General features: G+C 41.1%; 1 protein-coding gene across 1 annotated transcript in view; it reads left to right on the top strand.

The window, feature by feature from the left end:
• The first annotated feature begins 6,060 nt into the window (after positions 1-6,060).
• Mrpl42 (mitochondrial ribosomal protein L42) overlaps positions 6,061-26,534 on the top strand; it is a 30,790-nt gene continuing 10,316 nt past the window's right edge. The window contains exons 1-5 of the mRNA XM_003475888.5: positions 6,061-6,213; positions 8,026-8,189; positions 11,071-11,134; positions 13,383-13,467; positions 20,647-20,807. Of these exons, the coding sequence (XP_003475936.2) occupies positions 8,114-8,189; positions 11,071-11,134; positions 13,383-13,467; positions 20,647-20,807 (386 nt within the window). The 5' untranslated portion in view covers positions 6,061-6,213; positions 8,026-8,113. The remainder of the gene's footprint in view (positions 6,214-8,025; positions 8,190-11,070; positions 11,135-13,382; positions 13,468-20,646; positions 20,808-26,534) is intronic.

The following is a 26,534-nucleotide window of genomic DNA, read 5'->3' on the forward strand; positions in this document are numbered from 1 at the left end:
ATAAGTAACCTCGGTTTGGGGTGGAACCTAAGGGGGCATTAGGGATGCACAGGTAGCCCATTGGTCTTTGTTTGGCAGCATAGGTAAATTCCTAGGGGTGGGGGAGATAGGAGCTCCTTGGTTCCACCTCTAAGGCTTCACCGGCTACAGTGTCCTGTCTGGGCCAAAACTCTTTCAGTCTAACGAGGCACAAGGCCAAAGCGAGAATGACTAACACTTCCTCAGCCTTAATTGCAACTTCCCATCCTGTTTGCATGAGAAGAAAATTCCAATCAGCTCCTCTCCAGTTATCAATGCCCACACTAGGCACCACCCCCAGTCAGAGGTTATATGCATATCCCATGCCCCGTGTTCCGGCCAGAGAAAGCCAGATCGCTGGTGGTCATGGACTTCTCTCCACGTCTTTGGAATAAAGACTACTTTTACTTTATGTTCTCTCTTTCATCATGCCAAAAACTCTTTCCTAACGGTGCCCATGTGACTCAGATGGCAGAGGGAGTGGCTCCTGGGAACCCCCCCAGTGTGAGTCCCCTGCCTGAGAGCCCCCTTTTCTTCCTCTGGGACTGTTCACTTGCAGCCGCTAATCCACAGGCAACAGTGACCTTCCTCACTCCGTGCAGGTGGGCTGCCCGCCAGGTTTTCTGTTTCCATTTCTTAGCAAGCTTGCTGCAGAGACCCATCCTGCCATCCCTGAAAATGGATACCAGTTACCGGGAGGAGAACGGGTATTGGGACTTTCCGTGTCACACTTTGAAAACTGGTGATGACCTCTTTTGCTAAGTGTGACCCAGGACAGCTTCCCCGTTCCTTGGCAGAGAGCTAAAGTTCTTATGTCCAGAGGGGAAGTTGTTCTCTCAGCTCACTTATAATTCGGTCATGGGGACCACTTCCTGTCCCCCGAGAAACACACCTCTGGGGTGCCTGGCCCATGACCTTGGTGCTCTTGGCCTCAGGGCTCTACAAACCAAAAAGCTGATCCTGTATTTATGCTTCTGTCACAATGGCGGTGAGTTGGCAGAAACCCCTCATCTTTAGGCCTTTTTTACTCTGAGGACGCGTCCTCCTCTCACTCTGTCTTCTGTGATGGCCCAAATACTCCTGGCTCGCTCTGCTCCCCCAGGATCTCTCCCTCCCTCCCCACCAGACCCCTTAGATGATGCAGTTCATGTCTTTACAGCTGCTCCCCTGCGTCTCTCATACCAAACCCCGCAGCCTTCTCAGCCTTCTCTGTGCCCCCTGCGCCATCCTCTCCCCATTCTTCATCCCCAGTGGCCTCTAATTCTTCCCTTAGTGTCTCTCCCCAGTCTCCATCTTCTCAATCCCCTCCACGTGAGCCATCTATTCCAACTGGACAGTCCTTGGTCCCCTTCCCCTGTGTTGGCATTTTCCCCTCTGGTCTCATGCTTGGTTTTCAGCAGCCATCTTGCTGCGGCTCACATGCAGGATAGCCGCCACAGTCACAAGACATCTGGTTTTTATCTTAGGTAGGAGCGCAGCTTTAAGTCTAACGGAGACAAAGGCAAAGAATCAAGTGTGCAGGAGTCAAATAATAGAATCAACAGGGTACTTATGATTATAACTTTATTAATGGCTTCCCATGAATTAATAGAGATCTCTTGAAATAAGAATACAGGGGCTGGAGATTTAGCTCAGCGGCATAAGCACCTGCCTTGCAAGCAGGCGGTCATGAGTTCCATCCCCAGTACTGATAAAAATGAAAAAGACAAAAAAAAAAAAGAAATAAAAATACAGAATAGGAACCTAATTTATGGCTAATCTCAGACAGGTCAGAGAGTATAAAAGGAACATGAATAGCTAATCCCTCAGTGCCAGCCTGTTCCTGAAGTGGGAGTAGAGACTGAGGCTGAGAAGGCTGTGGTCACTGAGCGGCCAACCATCTGGCAGACGTGTGTGGGCAATTTCCTTGCATTCCTCAATATCCCATAGCTCCCAAACATTTACAGATACTTAAACCTGGTAATTAAGCACCTTTTTGACAATTGTTTTCTTAAATGTACACATTCAGCTCATAATATTCCCATTCTCCCAGTATTTAAGCCTGATGGGTCTTATCATCTAGGGCAGGACCTTGGGGTAATCAATAATGTCATTACCCCAGTCCACCCAGTGGTGCCACATCCTTATACCATCCTTTCTCATATGCCTCCCTCCCTCCACCACTCAGTTTACATCGTTCTTTAAAATGCCTTTGTTATTCCTTTGTGTTTATGCAGACTGACCCAGACACGCTGAGATCTCAACAACTTACACCTGTCATCTCTATAGTAAAACCTCTCCTCGGGGACACACAGCACCCTCTTCCTTTCCTATTCATCAATTTTGTGGACACACTCCTGGTCAGGACTGGCAGTTAGATTTTCTACACATGCCCTGCCACAAAACTCTCAAATATCTTCTCACCTTTGTTTATACTTTTTCAGGATGGATAAAAGCCTTTCCCACAATCAGGGAGACTGCTGATGTACTTCCTAAAGTCCTGTTACAGGAAATCATCCCAAGGACTACAACTAAGTTGGAGCGGCCCCTGCCTGGTCTTCTTGTCAACCCCAACAGTGGTCAAAGTTGCTGGGCTGCCATCCTGGTTCCACATCACTCAAGCAGTGGCCTCCCATCCCTGAATCTAACACCCTGAGTGGCCATCTCAACTTCTATCTCCCACCCGTCTCTGTCTCACCCAGACCTCACAGCCACAACTCTCAGGCTAAGTCATGTTTTGTTATCCAGTTTGGTTCCTAATTCCTTATATTCTATTAATTAATTATTTTTTACACTAGGAGTCTTGACAGTAGTTCCTAAAGACTCCTGCGTCATGTGTAAGGTCATCTTCATGTTGTTCTATGTGACAACTGTCTTAGTTTTCTCTACCCTCAGCTGTTTAGTCAACTGTGAGATCCCTATAGGCCTGGGCTCTTGTCTCCCTTATAGTGACACAGCCATGGCCCTCCTCTCCTCTACTCTGTAATTTCCCAAATATGATTCAATCAGGCCTTGTATTTCTCATGCTTCTTATTCTTTCCAGCTCAACTCCTGGACCAAAGACAAGCCCTACCTACCTACACTTTTAACTTTTACCCTTTCAGATGGGGGATAATCACCTCTCCTAACTTCACTCCTCCTAACCCCACACTTATTTTTTGTTTTGTTTTTTTTGTCTTTTTCCTTTTTAGCGGTACTGGGGATTGAACTCATGACTGCCTGCTTGCAAGGCAGGCGCTTATGCCGCTGAGCTAAATCCCCAGCCCCCCGACACTTATTTTTCAGAATTCTGCCTCACTGTGGTCCTGATGGAATGGCATATTTAAATCAAAGACACCTTTCCTTTTACCTCACCTGGATCCTTAAATATGACAGTGGCCTGCCTCCTCGTCACACCTTGTCTCTTTGTTTTTTCAGTCTAAGATGTGGGCATTCACCAATGATGAAGTTGTCCTGGCTGAAACACCTGTTAACCAGCTTCTGCATGGGCATCAACCATTGTCCCTAACCATCATCAACCTTCCTAAAACCCAATACGGCGCCCCCTTTCAGTAGAAAGTAGCAAGACAGAGACTTTGCCGTTTTCCTAACAATAAAATGACTGGAATGAAAGGTTCTTACCCTACAATAAATAACTGTACAGTTACGGTGGTGGTCTAATATGGTGGAAGGCCAAAGCAGGAATGCTTACCACTTCCTGCTTCTTCCCAAGCCTTAATTGCAAATCCCTTTCCTGTTTGTGTGCACAGAAAATTCCAATCAGCTCCTGTGCGTCGTCAATGCCCGCCCTAAGCATTACCCCCGTCAGAGGTTATATGTATATTGTATTCCCCACGTTCTGGCAGAGAACACCAGGCCACTGCTGTTCATGGGGTTCTCTCCATGTCCCTTGAATAAAGGTTACTTTTACTTGATAGTCTCTCTTTCAGTACCAATAACTCTCAACACTCAAATGTTCACTATTCAAGAATGCAGGTCTTTTGCAGGAGAAGAAATAAATGCCATCTTTTTTTTTAAAATTTCTTGTTATTTTTTGAGAGAGCATCTCACTATGTCATCTAGGCTGGCCTCGAATTTGCAGGGATCAGCCTGCCACGCATGTGCTGAGATTACAGGTGTGTGCCACCACACCCAGCTAAACAGTGTCCTTTTTTTCTTTCCTAGAAGTATAATTAGTTGAAAGATACATACAGGATTCAGCAGATGGAGATAAAAATGCTGTGTCCATTATTAAGAATGCTGCTTAGAGAACACAACTCTAAACCTACTGTGGGTTGGATTTACTAATAATTTACTAATATGCTCTTTAGGCATCTACAGGCCTGGACAGAGAAGATGGGAATTCAAGAGGGCAAAAAGCAGGCTGAAAAAAAACAAAGCAGTTGGGTATGGTGGCATACTCCACTGTGACCCCAGTACTTGGAAGGTCAGGTAGACAGGATCCCTGCTAGTTTGAGGACAGCCTACGCTATACAACAAATTCGAGGCCAGCCTCAACTATCCATAGAGACCATCTCAAAAAAAGAAAAATTAAAGTCTTCCCCCAAAATTCAGGTTTCTGGGACTCTGAAAGAAACAACCTGGTTTAGTCAACAAATAAGTCAAGGAGAAAAGGTTGGAGTGGGAAGGAGAGAAATGAAGGAGGAATTTATTCATTAAAAAGACAAAGTATCTGAAATATGTGGATCTAATTTGGATCCTGAGTCAAACAAGCAAACTAAAGGGAAACTGTGATCTTTATGAATCAAATGAGAAGTTATGTGTTGACTGGATATTTTAAAATGCTGAGTAATCATTGCCAATTTTTAAGAAGCACATAGTGTAGTTATAATAAAAGAAAGCAATCCTTATTTTTAAGCATTTTTACTGAGATATTTGTAGACGAAATTATATGCTTTAAAATAATATAGAAGAAAATTCATGTTAAAAGTACGGATGAAACAAAACTGGCCATTAGTTAATAATTATTGAATTTGAATGAGGAGCACCTGCTGGCTTATTATAGTTTTTGAGGGTTGGGGCAGGTATTGGGAACTGAACTCAGGGCCTTGAGCTTGCCAGGCAGGTGGTATGCCACTGAGCTACATCCTTGGCCCTGGCTTATTATACTATTCCATTTATTTTGTGATACTGAGGCTAGAACCAAGAAGTATTCTACCACTGAGCTACACCTGGTCCTTTTAATTTTTTTTTTTTTGGTATTGGGATTTGAACTCACGACCATTTGCTTGCCAGGCAGGCTCTTATGCAATAGAGCTAAATCCCTAGCTGCTCCTTTTCATTTTTTGAGACAAATCTCACTATGTCACCCTGGCTGGCCTAGAACTTGTGATCCTCCTCAGCCTCCCAAGTACCTTTCTTTTTATGTTTGAATTTTTCAATAAAGTTTTAAAAATATTAGAATCACAGAGACATATAAATTATATCTATAGCGATGTATCTTTAAATTTCTCCCAACCTCTACTACCAAACATGTACAATATCTACAGACTTGCCTCATTCATCTCCACTTGGATATCTCAGAAGAACCCCCAACTTCAATGGCCCCCAAACAGAAGTATTCATTTTCACCTGTCTCAAAACTCCAAATCTGCCGGTTGTCCCCGATTCGTGCATGGCTCCATCAGTCTACTTGAGGGCACCTGCAGCGTCTTCCTTTCTCTCCACCCAGGGGCATAGGAGGTTCTATAGCTCCCCACTTCAAATGTCAGAGGGCTCCCACCTCTCAGGAATGCCTCCTTCCCCAGGGAAACCCCAGTTCATCCACCAAGGAATAATCCAGGATGTTTCTGAATATTAATATAAACTTTTATTTATTTATTTGTCTTTTTTTTTTTTTTTTTTTTTTTTTTGAGACGGGGTCTCGCTATCCAGCTATGCAGTGCAGGCTGGCCTTGCGCTCGTTTTGTAGCCCAGGCTGGTTTTGAACTTGCAACTGTCGCCCAGCCTCAGCCTCCCACGTGGTGGGATTACAGGAGTGTGCCATCACGCCCGGCTATTCTTAAAATTTTTTTAAAGTTTTTCTGGGTGCTGTCGGCGGCGATGGGACCAAGCGACTATAACCACAGTGGGAGACCGCAGCGCCCTTGCCCGTGGACTTTCCCTGCCTGCTGCTTCCCCGCGAAGACTACGATTCCCAGGGTGCCTCGCGGGCCAGAAGGGCGCGCGGGAAGGTGCCTCGCAGGACCCGGATGCGGGCAAGATGGCAGCCTAGTGGTGAGTAGCTGTCAGGATAACCGCTGACCTCTTTATTGTATGATATGGAGGAGTCCCTAGGAACCCGGCAGGCCCAGCGGCTTAACCGCAGTTGGTGAAGTCTTCCGCCAGTCGTTAGCTCAGGGCAGCGCTGCTGGCACAGCCAGGTTCCTTCCGTGCTGCCGAAGGGCCGGCCTGTGGTCGCGCATCATCATGCCCAGGAGGGTGTCCCGCTGAGTTGCCTGGCCTTGTGGCTCTCGGGACCATTCCAGGTTGAAGTTTTTAGACCCCGTCTCTGTGTACTAGATCTGTGTGCTCCTGGGAACCTGTTGCTAAAACTTCAGACCCTCTGAGGCTCTCTGTGCATTTTTCCTTGGTATTTGAATTGGGAGCCAGGGGATTTGCCCCAGGGATAAAAATTTTGGCCCTGGACTGGGTGTGCTGGCCTAGGGAACCTGCTGTCTACCAGAATGTTTTGTAATTGGGTTCGTGGTTACAAGACGTAGGTTTGGGTCTTGCACATCCTATCTGATAAGCAATGGAATGGTGAGCAAGTAAATCATTTGACCACTGTAAGCCTGTGCATGTCCTCTGAAAGACAAAAATATCTGCTTCCCAGACTTAATGAAATAGCACATCATGTATTTGAAAGAGTGCCGTCAACTGTAAATAACATACTACTAGGAACTCTGGGGCAGCTTTGCTAAGGTACTGACAAATATCAGGAATGAGCATGAATACCCTCGCGTATAAAAGGACCTGTGTCCAGGTTCCCTTTCATTACTATCCGGTCAGGGGAAAGCCATGAATAGTCATTGAGGCCACTTAAAAAGAAGGTAGAGTAGTTATATGTCATTTATTCTCAATAACAAATAGAGGTTGTGCTTGTTTTTCTCATTTTACCTTTAAAGAAATGGAGCGTTATTTAATGATTTGCCCACCAGTTTGTAAGTGACCAACTCTAATGTCTTTGGAAGCAAGTCCTTTAAATTCTGAACTTTCGGTTTTTTTTATGATTCGAAATAAAGAGTACATTGTGTGGATTTAATATGAAAGTATAATGAAATAATGACTAAAGCAACTTGGAAACTTTAAAACTTTAGACGCATATAAGATGGTGAAATTCATGTATCCCTCTAAAAAATATTTAATAGGTCAAAAACAAGCCTTCTTGGGGCTGGAGGTTTAGCTTAGTGGCACAAGCACCTGCCTGGCAAGTGCAGGGTCATGGGTTCGATCCTTGGTACCAAAAAAAGAAAATCAGGACGAATAGGCCTTCTTGTTTAATATTTCATTTAGTCAAAAACAATATTACTAAAAAACAGGTATTACTGTTAAGTGATGTGATAAGATCTTGTGTCTACTGGGAAATTGTACACAGACCATTAGCATTAGAGGGCAGTTGCTTTGTGTACCATGTGTGACTGATTGTTTCTAAGATTAATTGCTAATTTTTTTCTTTTTGTCTTTCTCGTTTTTATTGGTACCAGGGATTGAACTCACGACTGCCTGCTTGCAAGGCAGGCGCTTATGCCTCTGAGCTAAATCCCCAGCCCCTCTAAGATTAATTCCATATTTACTGATTAATTCCATTACTTACTGAGTAGTAAGTGGAAAAATGCATTGGCTACTGAATCATTTGCATGAACATAGTTCTGGGATTTTTCATCTTTTGATGCTCTTGCTCTTTGGCCTATTAAATTTTGTGGAAATTTGTGGCTTTTAAAAGCTTTGCTTTAGGTGACTGTAGTGTTAGGTAATAATTTCTCTCTTAGTCTCCTGATATTTAAATTTACCATAATGAGTGCTGATTTTTCTTTATTTCTTAAGCAGGAATGAAAATTGGTGCCTAGAAGCAGATTTTAAAGGCAGTTTCTTCCCCATGTTTTTTCACACCACCTGATAAGCTTCTTGATATATTATGGCGGCGGCAGCAGTAGCAGTGAAATGGGCCATATCAAAGAGCGCTCTCTTGAAACATTTATTTCCAATCCAAAGTAAGTGAGGTTATTTTTAATGTTTGAAAAGAGTTTTAAACATTTTCAGATATTACAGAACAATCAATGTATTTAGCCTGAGGGTGTAGTTCAGTGGTAGAGCATTTGTCTAGCTTGTACAAGGACCTAAATTCAGTGCCTAGTACCATAAAAACAAACAAACAAAATCCAAACAAAAATATAAAGCATTTAAAAATATATATAAAGCATTTAGTTAATTGCATATGCCTTTTAAATTGGGGTGTAGATAAATTATGCTACATCTTAACTAAATATTTTACCAACACAGAAATATCAATAAAGGTATGAAAGGAAGTATTCAGAAAATAGTATCTAATCATATATTTTGTTTTTGTGTTAAAAAATGATCTGCTATGGGTATTGCGGACTGCATAAATCAAGAGTAAAAGATGTGGACTAAAAACTGGTTATGTGTGTAAGTTACAAGTGGAATTTAGGTGAGGGACTGGAAGATGGTAACTTTTATTTGAAACATCTATACATAGTGTACTTATAGTTTTGTTGTTGTTGTTTTTCTTTAGTACTGGGAATTGAACCCAAGTCCTTTGAATTGATGTATATATACAGCCCTTTCTTCTTTTCTTTTTCTTTCTTTCTTTCTTTTTTATTTTTTTGAAACAAGTTCTAACTAAGTTGCTGAGTTCCCTATTCTGACCTCAAACTTGTGATCCTCTTGCCTCAGCCTCCCAGAGTGTGTCACTATGCCTGGGCACTTACTACTTTTTACTACTTAAAATTTGCAAATAAAGGGTAAATTCACAGTCCTATCTTCCAGAGATGATCATTAGCAATACTTTGATTTTTTTTTTTTTTTTTTTTTTTTGGTGTTGGGGATTGAACTCACAACCTAATGCTTGCCAGGCAGGTGCTTGTGCCGCTGAACTAAATCCCCGGCCCAATATTTTGATATATTTTTGTTACATTTTATTTTCTACGTATTTATTTAAAGAAATGTAATTCTAATGAACTGTCTTTTTTCTTGCAAGCTTATTAATATGTTTGATGAGCAAACAGTGGTCCCATATAAGTAACCAATCAGCTATGTTCATTTTTCTTTTCCTGCTATAAAATCCATTCTTTTTTTCTTGTTATTTGTTTTGGAGACAGGGCTTACTGTGTAGTTCAGGCTGGCCTTGAACTTACTACGTAGCCAGGCTGGCCTTAAACTCTTACAATCCTACTCAGCTTTCCAAGTGCCGGGATTACGGGTGTGCACCACCCTGCCTTGTGTTCTGTTTCTAACATAGACGTGGTAATAAAGCAGTAGGTTTGTTTTTTGCATAGTTATGTTAAACTACTTTTTTATATATTTCTGCCTGACTTTGATTTCTTTCTTCATGTTTCCTACTTATTTGTAATTGAAAGTTTGTTTATTGAGTTAGGAGGAAAAGAGTTGTTTGAAAACTAGGACAAAAAAGAAATAATTATGTTATTTGGGAGCACTTGAGGTAAAGAAAACTGTTTTGTCCACTAAATACTTCTTATCAATAGAGCGTTGAAGAGTTTGCAAAATCATCCTCTATAGCAAGCCTTCCATCCCTGCCCCTGCCCGCCCACTTCCCCCTCCCTCCTTTTCAGGCTCTGAGCTTTCAACATATAGGCATTTAGAGTTTTTTTTTTTTTCTTTTTGAGACAGTTATGTAGTTCAGGCTGACCTTGAACTTGGTATGTCACCCAAGCTGGCCTCAAACTCATGAAGTCCCCCTCCCAAATGCTGGACTCACAGGCGTGCACCACCATGCACAGCACAGCCTAGAATTTACTTTTAAGTCTCATGAGCTACCTCTAAATTTTTTTCCTTTATGTTTAAAAGGGCATACATTTTTAAAAAAACATAAATGGACCTTTTGCAAACATTTAAAGTAATTATGACTCTTTTAATTAATTTATTTATTTTTGAGACAGAGTTTTGCTATGTATTCTAGTCTGGACTTGATCGGATGGTGATCTTCCTGCCTCAGCCTCCAGAATGCAGAGATTACAGGCAGGTGGCATACGCCCAGCCTTGTAAGCATTTTTTAAAAGGAAAGTATAGACCTTGCATAGTGATGCATTCCTGTAATTCCAGTACTTGGGACGCTGAAACAGGCAAATCTCCGTGAGTTCAAGGCCAGCCTGGCCTATATAGTAAGTTGGTGGTCACCCTGCACTACAAAGTTAGACCCAGTCTCAAAAAAAAAGAAGTTAGCTCTGTGTTTTATCACTTAATACTCTTTATAAATCATGTGCTTTAGAATGTCCAAGTACATCCAGTGTTGTTTCTTGGAAAGCTCGGAATACCTCAATACAATGGTACCTCAATTCACGAATTTAATTCTCTCTACAGTTCTTGTCACAAATTGAATTGGACAAGAACCAAATCAAATTCCCATGTTTAGGTTCCGTGTTGATCTTAGGGGGAATTTGATTTGGTTCTTGTCCAATTCTGTTTGCCAGCAGATGCCGTACTTTCTTTTTGGATCTGGTTGAGCAGATGCCGTACTTTGTTTGAGAAGCTGCTTCTACCTGTAGTTTCCCCCAGGAACACTGAACTCACCCTCACTGAGCGCAGGCCACCTGCCTCCCTCCGTGGAGCACCGGGGCACGGTGCACCGCTGGGCAGGCCGGGCCTTTCTCGGTGCGCGGAGCTCAGCGCGTGCCTCCCCATCCTAAGCAGGTGCACCCCTGTGTTGGCTGACTTCTTGGGGTTCCTTTTGAAGGCAGGACTCTCAGTCTTATATGCTGTGGAATCCCTGGCACCTAGTCGACACCTCTTTCATAGAAAACAGTACATGGTGGTTAAATGAGTAAACTAGCTTTAGTTGGTAAGAGAGTAGATGCTCAGATTCACCCGTCCGTTTTGCTGCTTGGGGTTTTACAGATGGAGCTTTACCTCATGTTTGCTGTAAGTCTACGTATTCTTCTCTTCCAGATGACTATAATTGGTATGTATTAAAATTCAGTGGGACAAGTTATTAATAGTCTTAGCTGTGTCTGAAATGATTTTTCTTTTCTGCTTAGTTTTCTGACTAGTCTTTCTGTAATTTTGTTTTTAAAAATGATTTCAATAGTCTTATTTTTACTCAGTGTTTGGATTATAAATGTTTTAAATAAAAATCATTTTTATTGTATTTCAGTGAATGTTTAATTTGTTGTAAAAATGGCATACTTTTAGACATGCTATCTTTTCTTGAAGCATGCTTTAGCTTTTTGGAAAAGTTAATTAGTTTTCATAGTTTTCTGTTAGGGTGCATATCTATTAGTTTAAGTAGTTATCTTTTGTTTGATACTGAATAATTCTAAATTATAAATATTTAGTTCAACACCATTTATTTGATACTTATTCAATTCAAGTCACTATGCTGGAAATTGGGAAAACTTTTTTCTCTACAGGAAACTGATGTACAGAAATTAGAATGTTTATTTAAGTTGTTGGATTTTTATTGCAAATTTTAGTATACATGCTACCAAAGCATGTACTTTTATTGCAAGTTTTAGAAAAAATATGTTTTCTTTTGACATTAATTTTGTGGTGTTTTTGTTTTTTGTTTGCTTTTTGAGATAGGGCCTCTCTATGAGGTTCAGATAGTCTAAGCGAGCCTCAGAACTTGTAGCAACCTTTCTGCCTCAGCCTCCCAAGTACTGAGAGTATAGGCTGCGCCACCCTGCCTGGCTCCACTTTAGTTTTAGTTGTACATTTAATGTATACTAAGATTGCTAGTAATGAAATTGGACTAGGTAACTTATTTTGTTTTGTTTTTTGAGACAGTATCTCACCATGTAGTGAGGCTGGTCTTCATCTCATTAAGTAGCTCAGGCTGGCCTTGAACTCACAGAGATCCTCCTGCCCCAGTTTCCCAAGTGCTAGGATCACAGGTGTGTGTTACCACACCTGGCTGGACTAGTGATTTTATTTTTTAATTGTTAAAAATAATCACCTGTGTTTATAGAGGGCATACTGTGCTCCACACACTGGTCTAAGTAAATGTATTTTTTCTTTTCTTTTTTTAAAAATCCATTTCATGTCAAAGAGAAGAAAACAAAATTTCAGAACCCATCAGTCAGGGCAGCGTACACACACCCTGCGCATTGTCATCCCCAAACCATTCACCCAGATGTATCTGCATTCAGTTTGGACTAGGTAATTTTTTAAACTCGAAAAGTTGAGTTATGTAATTGTTTTGCATTATGTAAAACATCATCAAAAACCAGTTGATAGTTAAAAGTTGTAGTCATGTTGCATAATCCTAGCACTCTGGGAGGCTAGAGCACCCTGTCTCCCAACAAGATCTTTAAAAAGGACTAGGGCTAGAGCTGAGTTGATTGGCACTAGGTTCAAGCCCTATTGACACGACCAAACAAAAATTGATGTCATCATGACAGTGAATCAGTCCTTTCATTTCTTCTCTTTCATTCCTCCCTTTTCCTCTTCCTTTTCCTTTCCTTTCTTTCTCCCTCCTTCCCTCCTTTTTTCTGTTTCTCCTTCCTTCCTTCTTTCCTTCCTTCCTCCCTCCCTTCCTTCCTCCCTTCTTTCCTTCCTTCCTTCCTTCCTTCCTTCCTTCCTTCCTTCCTTCCTCCCAACCCAGGAGCACTGTGCCACTGAGCTAGATCCCCAGCCCTTTTTATATTTATTTTGAGACAGGGTCTCACTGAGTTGTGGTGGCTGGGCTCTACCTTGTTGTCCCCTTGCATCAGCCTCTTAAATAACTGGATTTATACATGCCACCATGCCTCACTGGATATTCAGTGGTGAAACATGGTGAAACAATGTAATGCCTTACCCTCCATTAGGTAAAATCTAATCGTTAGTTACTTGTTGTGGTGGTAGTTAAGCTGACATATTGTGGCTGATATATTATGGCAGTGGTTGTGAACCTGTGGCACCCCCTGGGCATGCAGACCCCTCTCTGTTGGCACGCATGCGGAGCTGCCCCAGCATTGCCCCAGCAGCTGAGTGTCAGATAGCAGCGCTCACAGGGCCAGTGTTGGCACTTTGTGATAAATAAGTGGGTTTTGGGCTGCAGTTTGGGCCCTTGATCTCTAAGAGGTTTACCATCACTAGTTTTAGGGCTTTCCAGTCCAGTAATATAGCATATTCTTCTTAGCAATTTGTAATTAATCGATTTTAGCTCTAAGAATAATCATTCCACTTTGAATGCAGTATAACTCTATGTCTAAAACATTGTTTTCCAGCAAAGTAGAGCTTGCTTTGACGTCTGACGGCAGGACAATCGTGTGCTACCACCCTTCTGTGGACATTCCATATGAACACACAAGAGTACGTATAAAAATTTTTAATTCGCTCTTAGAAATGTTCTTATTTCCTCACAGTATATAAAGGGAAAGGAATTACTTGCTTATTTCTCTCTCTCTCTCTCTCTCTCTTTTTTTTTTTTTGTCTTTTTGAGAGGGTCTCACTATGCAGTTCAGGCTATCCTTGAGTCACTTTGAAGCCCAGGCTTGTTTTAAACTCCCAAGAATCCTGGCTCAGCCTCACAAGTGTTGAGATTACAAGTGAGTGCCACCATGCTGATTCCTTTTTTTTTTTTTCTTGCTTTACTGTTATAATTCTTCTTTCTTTTCTTCTTTTTTTCTTTCTTTTTTCACTACAGACTTGATATGTGTAGTTCAGGCCAGCCTTGAACTCATTATGTAGCCAAGGCTAACCTTGAAGTCATGATTCTCTTTCCTTATTGAGTGCCATGCACCACCATACTTGACTTGCCTTCTTTCATTATTTGTTTTCTTCTTTTATAGAGTAAACTAAATGCTGGGCATGGTGGTGCATTCCTGTAATCCTAGCACTCTGGACACTGAGGCAGGAGGACCACTGAGAGTTCGGGGCCAACCTGGGCTACAAAGTGAGTTCAAAACCAGCCTGAATTGCACAGGGAAGCCCTATCTCAAAAAGACAAAAACAAAACAGAACCATTTAAACATAGCTATGCCATCATATTTCTGGTCTAAAACTTTTGGTAGGCTTCTGGTTAGATGCATCTAGTACAGTGATACCTTGGTTCATGGATTTAATTCTTTCTATGATGCTAAATGGACTTGGTTGCAAATCAAATCAAATTTCCCTATAAGGTCAGCAGTGAACCTAACCATTGAATTTAATTTGGTTTGTGACCAATTCAATTTGCGACCAGAATCTTGGGAAGAATTAAGTTTGTGAACTGAGGTATCACTGTTTCAAACTATAAAGTATATTATCCCATACTTCCTATATTATAATCTAATAAATTATGAAAAGCTTGTATTTTATTTTATTTACTTTTGTTTGTTGGTTTTTGTTTTTTTTGAGTAGAGTTTCACTGTATAGTTCAGGCTGGGTTTGAACTCACTACATAGCCCAGGCTGGCCTTGACCTTATGGTGCTCCTTCTGCCTCAGCTTCCCAAGCGTTGAGATAACAGGCGTGAACCTCCATACCCAGCTGAAAACACTTGTATTTCAGAATACTTTTAAAACTTTGTACTCTTGGTTCTGAGCGTCCTTTTATTTATTTATTTATTTATTTTTCTGATAATGCTTTAATAGTTGGTGAATTTTTAACTTTTTTTTTTCTAAAACAGGATCTCAGTGTGTCATTGTGTATGTTGACCTGGCCTTGAACTCACTGTGGAGCCTAGCCTGGCCTTGAACTTGTGGTGATCCTCTTGTTTAGCTTCCCAGGTGCTAGGATTAGACAGGTGCACTATTGTGTAATTTAGCTATAGCTAATGAGCCAAAACAGGTACATTTTAAACTGCCCAGTTTATTTTTCTTTCCTTTTTTTTCAGGCAGCAGCTAGAAGAGATTTTGTTTTTGTAACAGTTACTTTGGTTTGATCTTTGTCTTATTTTGTATTTAAGATGCCTTCTCTTGTTTCTCAAAGCCTTCGTCTACCATACTTGGTAATATCTGGTTTGCTTTATGAGAAGAAGACAAGTAGAGAACGATGCATGTAGTGGGACCGAGTTTTACAAATCGCTAGGGCCAGTGTGCTTGTTGATTTTGCTGGATTGCTGTCCTTTGGCTAGTTTTTATTCTATTTTCTTCTTTTTGGGGGTACTGGGGATTGAGCCCGGATCTCACACCTGCCAGGCAAGTGTCGACCACCGAGCTCTGTGTCCACTGTTTACTGTTTTCAGCACTTTGTCCTGCTGCTGTATATCCTACTCCCCCTCATAGGTGCTAATCCAAGGACCTCTTCTGTTTCATTTCTTTGGGTAAAGTCTCCGAAAACAGACCTGAGTCACTGCCTTTGCGCTGTAACCCTCCAGCTCATTCTGCATTGTGTCTCTGTTGTTCTCTTGCATATTTGGTTATGTGCTCCGTCCGCTGTTACAGTGGTTGTTCCAAGAAGCCCAAAGCTGTTAGCTTGTATTTTGAATTTCCAGGCTCTTTTCCCCGTTTGACTTTTCACATCTGCAAATCTGACTTTTCTATCCGTTCCAACTCTCAAATGTTTCCCACTTACAAAACAACAACAGCAACAAAACTTTCCCACTGCAATTTTAGAGCTTACTATCACAGACAAATTCTCTCATAACCTTAGCCTTTCCAGAGTGTTGCTTTCACTTCCAGCTCTGATAGAGATCGACTATGTACCTTGGGGACATTGCCTTCGGCAGTCTTTTTCAGTAATTGCTGTGTTCTCTCCCAGTTTCTTTTAACGTTGAATGTACTAGTTCATTAAGGTCATATTCAGGTGATTTCCCTACTGTCTAACAGTTTCCAGCTTTGGAACTTGTGTTATGAACCACATCATCCACTTTCTTTCTTTTTCTGTTGCTGTCATCTCCTAGTCATTTCTCTTCCACCCTTCCATTCTTCCTTGAAAGTTTTGGGCTCACTTCCTTAGCACACTCTCCAGCATTGTTGAATCTAAAATATCTTGCAAGAAAATCTTCCTCTGCCTATAATCCCAGCACTCTCGAGGCTGAGGCAGGAGGATCATTGCAAGTTCAAGACCAGCCTAGGCTACAAAGTGAGCTCAAGGCCAGCCTGAACTACATAAAGACTCTGTGTCAAAAAGACCAAAAAGAAAAAAAAAAAATCTTCCTTCTCCCACATGCATATTTTTTTTATTTATTTATTTATTTATTTATTTATTTGTCTTTTTCATTTTTATCGGTACCGGGTATCGAACTCACGACCGCCTGCTTACAAGGCAGGTACTTATGCCGCTGAGCTAAATCCCCAGCCCCTATATTTTATTAAAGTACTAAAATTCTAAAATGTTTTTCTAAAATTTAGGGTTTATCATTTAGGAAAATAAAGGATTTACACTAGGGAGAAAATAAATGCTTTAGAAAAATAAAGGGAAAATTGTATGTCTTTTAGTAGTTGATTTAGTGGGAAATTTCAAAAGTTAAGTTCTTGAATTCTTAAAGAGAAATTCAAGGTGACAGTTCTAATTCAAAGTTGATGTTCAGTTTTGTTTGTTTGTTTCATTGTACTGAAACATTTACCTACCCTTTCTTTGAAGTTTGATCAAGGAGTACTACAGAGAAAAAAGTTCTGAATCTGCCAGCGGCTTTTGGTCTGGACTTCAAAGAATCTATTAATTCCAGTGTCTTTTATCTTCGCACCTGGAAACATTTGAGAGAAAAAGAGTCTGTGCCAAATTAAGAGTCAAGCCCGCTTTGGCCTAGGGAGAGATGGTGGACATTTATCATGCTTGAAAGTGACTTTTTGATAGATTTTGTTTAGGCCCGCACATTGAGCTACATCCCCAGCTCTGTGGATTTTTTTTTTTCTTTAATCTTGATAGGGTCTTGCTAAATTGCCTGGGCAAGGTTTAAATTTGTTTGTCCTCCTGCCTCAGCCACCCAGAATGCTGGGATTATAGGCATGTGCCAGTATGCCTGCTTTTTTTTGATCAGTACCAGGGATCTAACTCACGCCCACATGCTTGCAAGGCAGGCACTTATGCAGCTGAGCTAAATTCCCAGCCCCAATATGCCTGCTTTTTATTGTTTTAGACATTTGATTTTTAGCAACTGGTTTAGCAAACCTAAATAACATTAGGGATAGATTCTCCAAAGATAGTTTGAGATAGCAGAGTATTGCAGTGAGAATGTGGTTGCCATAGTAAACTGCATGCTCAGAACGTGGAGCCAAGGGGACGTTTCTAAAGGCGGAACAACTGCAGGGATCAACAAGGGAGCAGGTGTTCACATGATGTGTGTCGCTTTTTGTGCAGGATTGCAGTCACTGGCAGGGTCTTGTGTTAGTTCAGGGTATCAGGCAAAATACTCATGAGACGCACTGTTTCAGAACCTCCCGGCTGTGTTTGTTACTACACTACTTCCTCTTCCTCCTCTTCCTCTTAGGACTCTTTGTTAGGGCTTGATGCAAGGGACTCCATTTTGATTCTGAACTTTCACAGCTCAAAGTCCATGTTTCCTTAGTGCCTGCCAGCATACAATAGCAGTGCACAAAGATACTATTACTTCACTTTATCAAGGGATGGTCTTTTAAGATAACTACTTTAAATTTCTGAGGAGCTCTTCTTTTTAAAAATAATTTATATCACTTTTCCTGTTTAGAGTTTTATAAGAAATGTTAATAGCTACCTACCGCTTACTAAACTGCCCTGGGACAGGAAAGCTTAGTACTGTCTACATCATTTTACTTAATCTTCAGACCCTTGTGAGGTAGATACTTCTCCAGTGATTTTATAGAAAGGGAGAAGTGTGACTTGCTCAAGACCACAGAACTGCTGAGTGGCAGAATCAGAATGAGTGTGTGTTCCTGACGTTTCATTGTCCTGCTTGGGCTGGGCAGAGACGTTGTGCACATGCAGAGTGTGCAGAAGGCCCTGAGCCTGATCCCCAGCACCACACACAGACACACATGCACGTACGTACCTTCTGCCTTATTCTCTCCTACCCTAGGAGGGAGTACTATACAACTAGGTCCTTCCTTACTGATGCAACTTGGAAGGCCTTTATCTTGTTGGGCTGGGGCTGTAGCTCAGTGGCATAGTGCCTGCCTGGCAAGTACAAGGTCCTGAGTTCAATTCCCAGAACTAAGAAAAAAAAAATCATCTTCTTGAGGTTTATTTTTAAAAATTACCTCTCATGTGATCTTGCCTACATTCCATTACTTTGTTTAGTTTTGTTTAATGTGGGTTCAGGGAATCAAACTGAAGAGCAGCATACCACTGAGGTACATCCTAGCCCTTTTTGGTTTTTATTTTGAGATCATCTCACTAAGTTGCCTAGGCCTGTCTCCAATTTATGATCCTCCTGCCTCAGCCCCCTGAGTAGTTGGATTACAGGTGTGTGATACCACTGACAACTCATCTTCCTGACCCCTAGTAGAATTGCTGTGTCTGTGATAGGACTCTTTGCACTTCTTACCCATCTCTGTTACTCTGCATTTCTGAAGTGCTTGTTTAATTGTGTCATCTCTTTTTGCATATGCATTGCCTTTTATTTGGGTTAGGGTCTTGGTATACAGTCAAATTTATGAATAGCCTAGGCTTATGTCTTTGTTATTTTTCTCATTAATGAGACAAAATACTCATCACCCAAAGGGAAAAGATTTGTTTCTCACAGCTTGTAGAGGTTTCAGTTCCTAATAGGTTGGCTGAAAGGCAGGGTGGCATGGCAGGCAGGCCTTGCAGAGGAGAAACACTTATGGTGGGCACAGAGTAGGGAGAAGAGAAGCTTCTTTCTGTCCCTTATATTGTATCCAGGATACTGAAACCAGTCGTCGGCTGATTTGGTCATCATCCACCCTCAGTCCTAGCATTGCACTGTGAGTTAGGCACACACTGTGGATTCAGCCGCCGCTGAAAAAGCCCCAGCTGTGACTGCATCTAGACACAGGTTATAACAGCGTACCTTGGACTCATAGCCACCCTTCTGCCTCTGACACCCAAGTGCTAGGCTGACAGCTGTGTGTGCCACACCCAGTTTATACATTGCCGTTTAAAGAAGTCATCATTTTTCATGAACAAATGGTGGATACATTATAATGTTTAATACAGTGGTCAGGTATTGCAGTTGTCAGCAAGACTGTATAGACATAAAGAAGCCTTCTATGTTTGAATGTTTCATATCTGGTTGTAAAGTTAGGTTTTCATTGTACTATACTATGTACAGTTATTTGTAAAACAAGGCAGTGCTACAGTTACATAATCATTGGTATGTTATTTTCATTATCATGACTGTAATATTGAATGTTATTATTAATACATTAATTTTATTTGAGACATACAGTCTTTCACTGTGTAGTTTATGCTAGCCTTAAACTCAATGTGTAACTTGGGCTGGCCTCGAACTTGCAGTGATCCTCCTGCCTCAGTTCCCCAAGTGCTGGGATTAAAGGTGTGTACCATCACATCTGGCACATATTATTTATATTTAAAATAAACCAGATGTGGTGATATGTGCTTGTAATTCCAGCATTTGGGAGGCTGAGGCAGGAGGATTGATGTGAGTTTGAGGACAGCTTTGGCTATATAGGTCAAAGCTAGCTTAAACAGCATAGCAAGACCCTGTTTCAAACAAAACAAATGAAACAAAACAAAAAGCCTGGTGTAGTGGCACACTCCTATAATTCTGGCACTTGGGAAACTGAGGCAGGAGGATCATTGCAAGTTCAAGACCAGTCTGAGTTACAAAGTGAGCCTAAGGCTAGCCTGAACTGCATAGCAAGATTCTGTCAAAAAAGTAAGTAACTTGACCCTTCAAGGTAATGATTCTTAGAGGCTGTATGAGCCACTGTTGTATCACATATTTGGAGAGGTGAAGTTTTTTACCAATTAATGTCTTTGGGGGGAAAATTACTCAAATTTACCATAAAGCATTATTCCATAGCATTTCGGTCACCCAGAGTGAAAACAGAAAGCTTTTTTTGTTTCTATAGAATATAAGAAATGTTATGTTCTTTAGCACTTTTTTGTTTGTTCATGTGTTTGTTTATATTGTGGGGCTCACTCCCAGACCTATGTATGTGCTAGATAAGACTGCCACACTGAACCAGTGCAAGGGTTTTCTTTTTTGGTCTTTTTCCTTTTTATCGGTACCGGGGATCGAACTCACGACTGCCTGCTTGCAAGGCAGGTGCTTATGCCACTGAGCTAAATCCCCAGCCCCTGGTGCAAGGGTTTTCATCGCATCTTACCTTGATGGTGCAGGTAGATTGTCAACTTTTATGTCAAATGATAATAATGGGCCTAATTTAGACTTTTTGAGATAGAAACTGAAGTAACGACTACTTTATTATTGGGGAGAAATAATAGTAAGAATTTTACTGCAAAAGAAATAAAAAATTTGTTATGAGAAGAAAAGCGTTTCTAACTCTATTGAATCATACAGCTGCAAGCACTGCTGTGATAACTCACCTCCCCCGCAGGACCCGGAGAATACTGAGTGTGGTGCTCGTTTTATTGTCCACTCAGTCACGTGCTGGCTGACATCTGTGTATTCTGATGTTGTTTGTTGCTGATTATTTTGTAGCCTATCCCTCAGCCAGATCCTGTCCAAAATATTGAAGAAACACATGATCAAGTGCTGAAAACCAGATTAGAAGAAAACGAATGCCTTGAGCAAGGACCCATGATAGAACAGCTTAGCAAAATGTTCTTTACAACGAAGCATCGTTGGTATCCTCGTGGACAGTAAGTCTCATTTTCTGTCTTCAGTTCTGTCTTGGTTATTTTTCTCTCATTGTTGAGACAAAAATACTTGACGCCCAAAATTAGGGAAGAGAAAGTTTATTTAGCTTAGTTTTTTGAGGTTTGAGTCCATACTCAGTTGGCTCCAAGGCAAAGTGGTGTGGCTGAGGGGTAACTGTTCATGGCAGCCACAAACAGCAAGAGCAAAAAAGGCAAATAAGGACAAAACACGCCTCCTTCCCTCCCTTATACCGTGTGTCAGCTCTGCCCTGGGTGGGTGCACCATTCTCACCGCTAATTTCAGCACTAGACAGCGAACCAATCACAAACGCTAGATTCAGCTGCCTCCAGGACTGTATGAGGCTTGGGGTCCACCTAGACACAAACTGTAACAAGTGTCCACTACACACGCTGAAGGAAACTTTTCTTGTATTAGCAACATCTAAAATGGTATTGCCTGGGGAAATGAAGCTGTACATGATCACATACTATATTATACTTTTTTCCTTGTTTTTCTTTATACTTTTAAATCCGTGTATACTGTAGTTAAAATGAAACAGTTTATTTTTCCTTTATTTTGTTTATTATTATTATTATTGATTTTTGAGATAGGGTCTCACTGTGTAGTTCAGGTTGGCCTTGAACTCACTAGGTAGCACAGGTTGGCCTCGAACTTGTGGTGATCCTCCTGTGGCAGCCTTCCAAGTGCTGGGAGTACAGGTGTATGCCACCATACCTGGTCTATTTCCTTTGTTTTAATGAGAGAATTTAACAAACACTTTCAATGAATTTTTATTTTTTTAAAATTTATTTATTTATTTGTCTTTTTGAGACAGGGTCTCATCATTCATTTCAGCTTACTTTGTAGCCCAGGCTGGTCTTTAACTTGCAATGATTCCTGCCTCAGCCTCCTGAGTGCTGGGATTACCAGCATATGCCACCACGCCAGGCTGAATTTTTTATTTTTATTTTGTTTTTTGAGATAGGGTTTTGCTGTGCAGTTCAGGCTGGCTTTGAACTCACTTTGTAACCCAATCTGCCCTCAAACGTGCAGCAATCCTCCTGCCTCATCCTCCTGAGTACTGGGATATCCTGAGGCAGGCTCTCACCATGTAGTACAGGCTGGCCTTGAACTCAGTAGGAATTTGTGATGATCCTCCTGTCTTAGCCTCCCAAATTCTGAGTTTACAGGCATGCACCACCATGCTTGGCCTATTTCCTCTGTCAACAAATTTAGAATACAATCTTCCTTTTTTTTTTGGTACTGGGAATTGAACTCACAACCTCACGCTTGCCAAGAAGGTGGCTTGTGCCACTGAACTATATCCCTGGCTAATCTAGTTCCTTTATTTTAATGAGAAAATTTAACTAATGCTTTCAATGAATTTTGCAAGAGCTTTTAAAAATTCCTTTATAGTTTGTCATTTAGTGTGTTGTTTTTGTTCCTCCTGATGAATAATGGATTCTGTCCTCAACAATTTATCCATTAATGCAAAAAAAAATTGGGGTTCACATTCGGCTTGGTGGCACACACTAGTAATCCACACACTTGGGAGGCTGAAGCAGGAGGATTGCTAAGAGTTCAAGGCTAGCTTGGGTTACATAGTGAGATCCTGTCTCAAAAAAAAAAAAAAAAAGATTTCCACCCAAAAATTGGGGCTCAACAAATAACTGGACAATATATATTATTCTTTGTTCCTATAGAAACTACAAGTATAAGAGACATTATGGTAGCTACTGTTGATTTTCTGTGGTCTTGTTCTGAAATCCTGTGTTATTTGCATTGCTTTGCTCTAATCTACTTTGTTCTGTTTTGTTTTGTTTTATTCTCTTTAAAGTAAAACAAACAAACAAACTAAAATTAATCTCCTGTTTGTAAGTGCTCACATTGTATTACATAAAAGTTTTTTGTTTTTATGGGTTTTTTTTTTCCCGCCTGGTATTCAAAATAAAACTCAGGGTACTACTGAGATATGTCCCCCCCCCCCGTTATGTATTTATTTAGGTACTCTGTCAGAATTAATTTTTGTGTTTTGATTTTCTTTTTTAATGGTGCTAAGGATTGAACTGAAAACCTTACACTGGTAGGCAAGTGGTCTCCACCGAGCTGTACTCCCGACTCAGAATCATCTTTCTTTTACATCTATCTTCTTCCAAATCAAACTGTCAGCCACTTTTTTGTTGTTTGAGCAAACTTTGCTCTTCCTCACTTGTGTAACTGCATAGTTGTTACTGGGCTGGCACATTTGTGCAGGATACTTTCATGGAAGTAATGAATGTATTTTCATTAAACTGCTCTGCTAAGTGCTGATGATCAAAAACACAATCGCTGTCATGGAGTGCAGGTAGTAGAGTAATTGATTAAGCTTAGCTGGGTGTGCTGGCACATGCCAATAATTCTAGCATTTGGGAGGCTGAAGCAGGAGGATTGCCATGAGTTCAAGGCCAACCTGGGCTGTATGATGAGTTCAAGGCCAGCAGGATCTACATAGGGAGACTCTCTCTCAAAAAAAAGGAAAGAAAGAAAACTCAAGTGTGACTGACTGACACTTGAACAAAGATGAAGAGATACTGACCGGGAATGAGGAAGAGCTCTGCAGGCAAAAGGGACAGCACGTGAGATGAAGGAGAACTGCGTGGAATTCAGATAGATGGAGCCCAGGATATGAGTGGGATGTAGGAAGGGTACTGTGAAGCCTTCTGTGCTGAGGAGTTTCTAGAAGTGAACTGATGTTTGTGCATTAGAAGATCGTTAAGAAGGCTGTATATTTGGGACAAGGCAAGATAGGGAAAAATTGGGATTAAAGAACTCTGTTAGGAAACTTATAAAACTTATAAAAGTGCGCTAAAAATGTTGAAGAGCTAAAATGAATCTTCACTGGGAATAAAAAGGAGGAAAATAAAAAGAGGGTTGGTGTTTAGGAATCTAATTAACTATTGGTAGGAATGCAATAGGGAGAGAGAAGGAAGAGGTGAGCCTCTCATTGCTGCCTGGATTTTTGGGAGGAAGGTGGTGTCGTTCATGTGGATGGGAACATGTTTTGAAGGGTCTGCGGTTTTGAAGGACCAGCTGGTAGAGGACAGTTCTGAAAGCAGTGGACCTGTGGGTCCTGGAGCTCGATTTACTTTCCTAGTTTCTCTTGAGAAGGTGTTTTCTCTTATTCTTGGCTGTGGTGGCAGTTCTTCAGGGCACTGCCTTGTTAGGATCTGGGACAGGAAGAATATTTGACCTATTGCAGAACAGCAAATCGTGGGAACAACAGAAAACTGTATTGTCTTAAGCTAAGGTCAAGTCACTCTGCATCAGCTCCCTGAGCTTTGCACACTTCTCATGGGGCCCTGCCAAATGCACGAGAGGCAGTGACCTTGTCCTACATACCGGAGACATAAAGAGATTTGCTCCCAATGTCTGGCCCTTTTCTGTTTTGTAGTTGAAGCTTTCAATGATGTTGTCTTAAGGCAAGGGCAAAGTTTGTCTTTGGGAGATTCTGCAAAAGACTAATTAACAGTTATTAATTCAACAGTAACTATAATGGTGCTCAATATTATGATTCCATGATATGCCAGATTAAAAGAATTAAATCCATCTAGCAGTCCAAGTATGGATTTAGCTACTTAATCTGTAGTAAGAACACTGACTTGGTCGTGTTTAAGTGTGCCACCACTTTTCCTCATTTCCACCGAGTTTTAATGGTGTGGCAGAGCAGTCACTCATATGTGGCTAAATTTAGCAAGGCATTGTAGACCTTAACAATATCAAAAGGCTTTGACTTTATTACCTATATCTAAAATGGTTGCCTCAAGGGCGTTGACTTGTATTTCTAGTTTTAAATCTATCTTTTTGGCTCTCTAAAGCATATGCTGTGGTTTTTGCCAGATGATTGATTAAATGTGCAGTTTGGGGTCTGCAGCAACCCACTTGGGACCCCTACTGTCTCTCCTTCTCTCAGACAGAAGCTTTCTTTCTCTCAATAAATATATTCTGCTCTTAAAAAAATTAAAGTGCAGTTTGTGCACTCTAAGCGAGGGCTACAGTTGACACCACAGTAGCGGCAAGAAGGATGAAGAAAGAGTTCCCAAATTATGAGCCCACCATTCTCTTGGGGCAGGTCTATTGCTTGTCAGTTTCTTTGAGGACTTGTAGATCTCAGTCATTGTACCATGGTGCAGAGATATCAATAGAAATCATAACAAATGATGGGAAGTACGGTATTAAAATATCTTTATCCTTATTTAAGGTAGTAATGCAGGAAGTAAAATTATAATTGTTGCAACTAACGTAATAATCATCTTTATGATATTGATGGTTCCCACCAAAGGAACATAAGGATATAGTTGTAGGCTCTGAACCAATATTTTCTAGTACCTACATGGTTAATGCTTTGAGGCTCTCACTAGACAGAGTAATGGGAGAGAAACTAGCAGCCAAATGCCATAAATCCTTTTGGAGATATTTTTGAGAAACATGAAGTGCAGACTACAGGATAGTGCCCTGTAACATTATACATAGTGAGGACCAATCCATAACAATCACATTATAATGGTAGTCTTGTTAACTTGATGAGTACCGCATTCTACCCAGGGCACAAGTTTACCTAGTGGCACATATCAAATGGTGGTGTGGCGCAAGGTAAGTGGACATAAATAATTGGTGGCTGTTAGAGACCCACTAGAATTGTTTAAGAGGAGTAATTCATCATGGTCTGTTCCTGATGAATTATGAATAATGGCAGTTTTTTTCTATAACTAGAGTAGATAAGCATAGGGAAGATGATCTGACAAAGAGGAAGGGCAGCTGCTCGATCAGTGTAATTAAATGATGAATAGTTTTGAAGAATATGAGCATCAGAGCAGCCACCCAGAGGCTGGGGTTGATTAGTAAAACGAGGTATGGAAGCAGGAGCCTCCCAAGGAAACAGATGAGCTAAGGACAGATCAGGAAAGAATGTCCAATAGGGTATAACATGGGAATTTCCTACCTGCAGAGAGACCAGGGTAAGCATGGCCAAGAAAACTATAACAGGGTTGTTAGTATTTCTCCTCTTGGTTACCATCTTTTGGGCATCCTGGGTCAATTTCTTTTTCTTTTCTTTTCTTTTTTTTTTTTTTTTTTTTGAGACAGGGTCTCGCTGTGCAGTTCAGGCTGGCCTTCAGCTCACTTTGTAGCCCAGGCTGGTCTGGAACTCACAACGGTCGGATCCTCCCACCTCAGCCTCAGTGCTGGGATTACATGTGTGAGCCACCACGCCCAGTCACTGTGTCAATTTCTTTAATTGGCCCCAGGTTGGGTATGGCCCCATTCTCTTCTGTTGACTGCAACATGGTCTCTGAGGCATCACTGCTGCAGGACTGAGCATCAGCTTCTTGAAAGGTGGAACGAACTCCTTTTCTGGGTTTGGGACCATGATACAGCCAGACAGCTCTGGCATATCCTTGGGCCCCATGTGAGTACTGGGGCAGGTCCCTACCATTGTCCAATGTGAAGATCCCTTCAAAGGACCCTTCCTAACTTCCTTCCCTTTACCTGATTGAATTGTCTGTCTGCTACTGTAGTCCCATCCTGAGTAAAATTTTAAAAGTTAATAGTATCTAGTGCCAAATGAAGTCTATTACGGTGAATTTTTATAGGGAAGGATTCTCACTTTTCTGTTTTGTAGCTGAAGTTTGAGCTAGTGATTTTTTTTTTGATCTTAAGGATTATAGTGAAGTCTCATGGTAAGGAAAATGTGG

Source organism: Cavia porcellus, unplaced genomic scaffold, assembly GCF_034190915.1.
Source record: "Cavia porcellus strain 051 isolate PalLab524CR breed Dunkin Hartley unplaced genomic scaffold, mCavPor4.1 scaffold_8, whole genome shotgun sequence".
Taxonomy (NCBI): domain Eukaryota; kingdom Metazoa; phylum Chordata; class Mammalia; order Rodentia; family Caviidae; genus Cavia; species Cavia porcellus.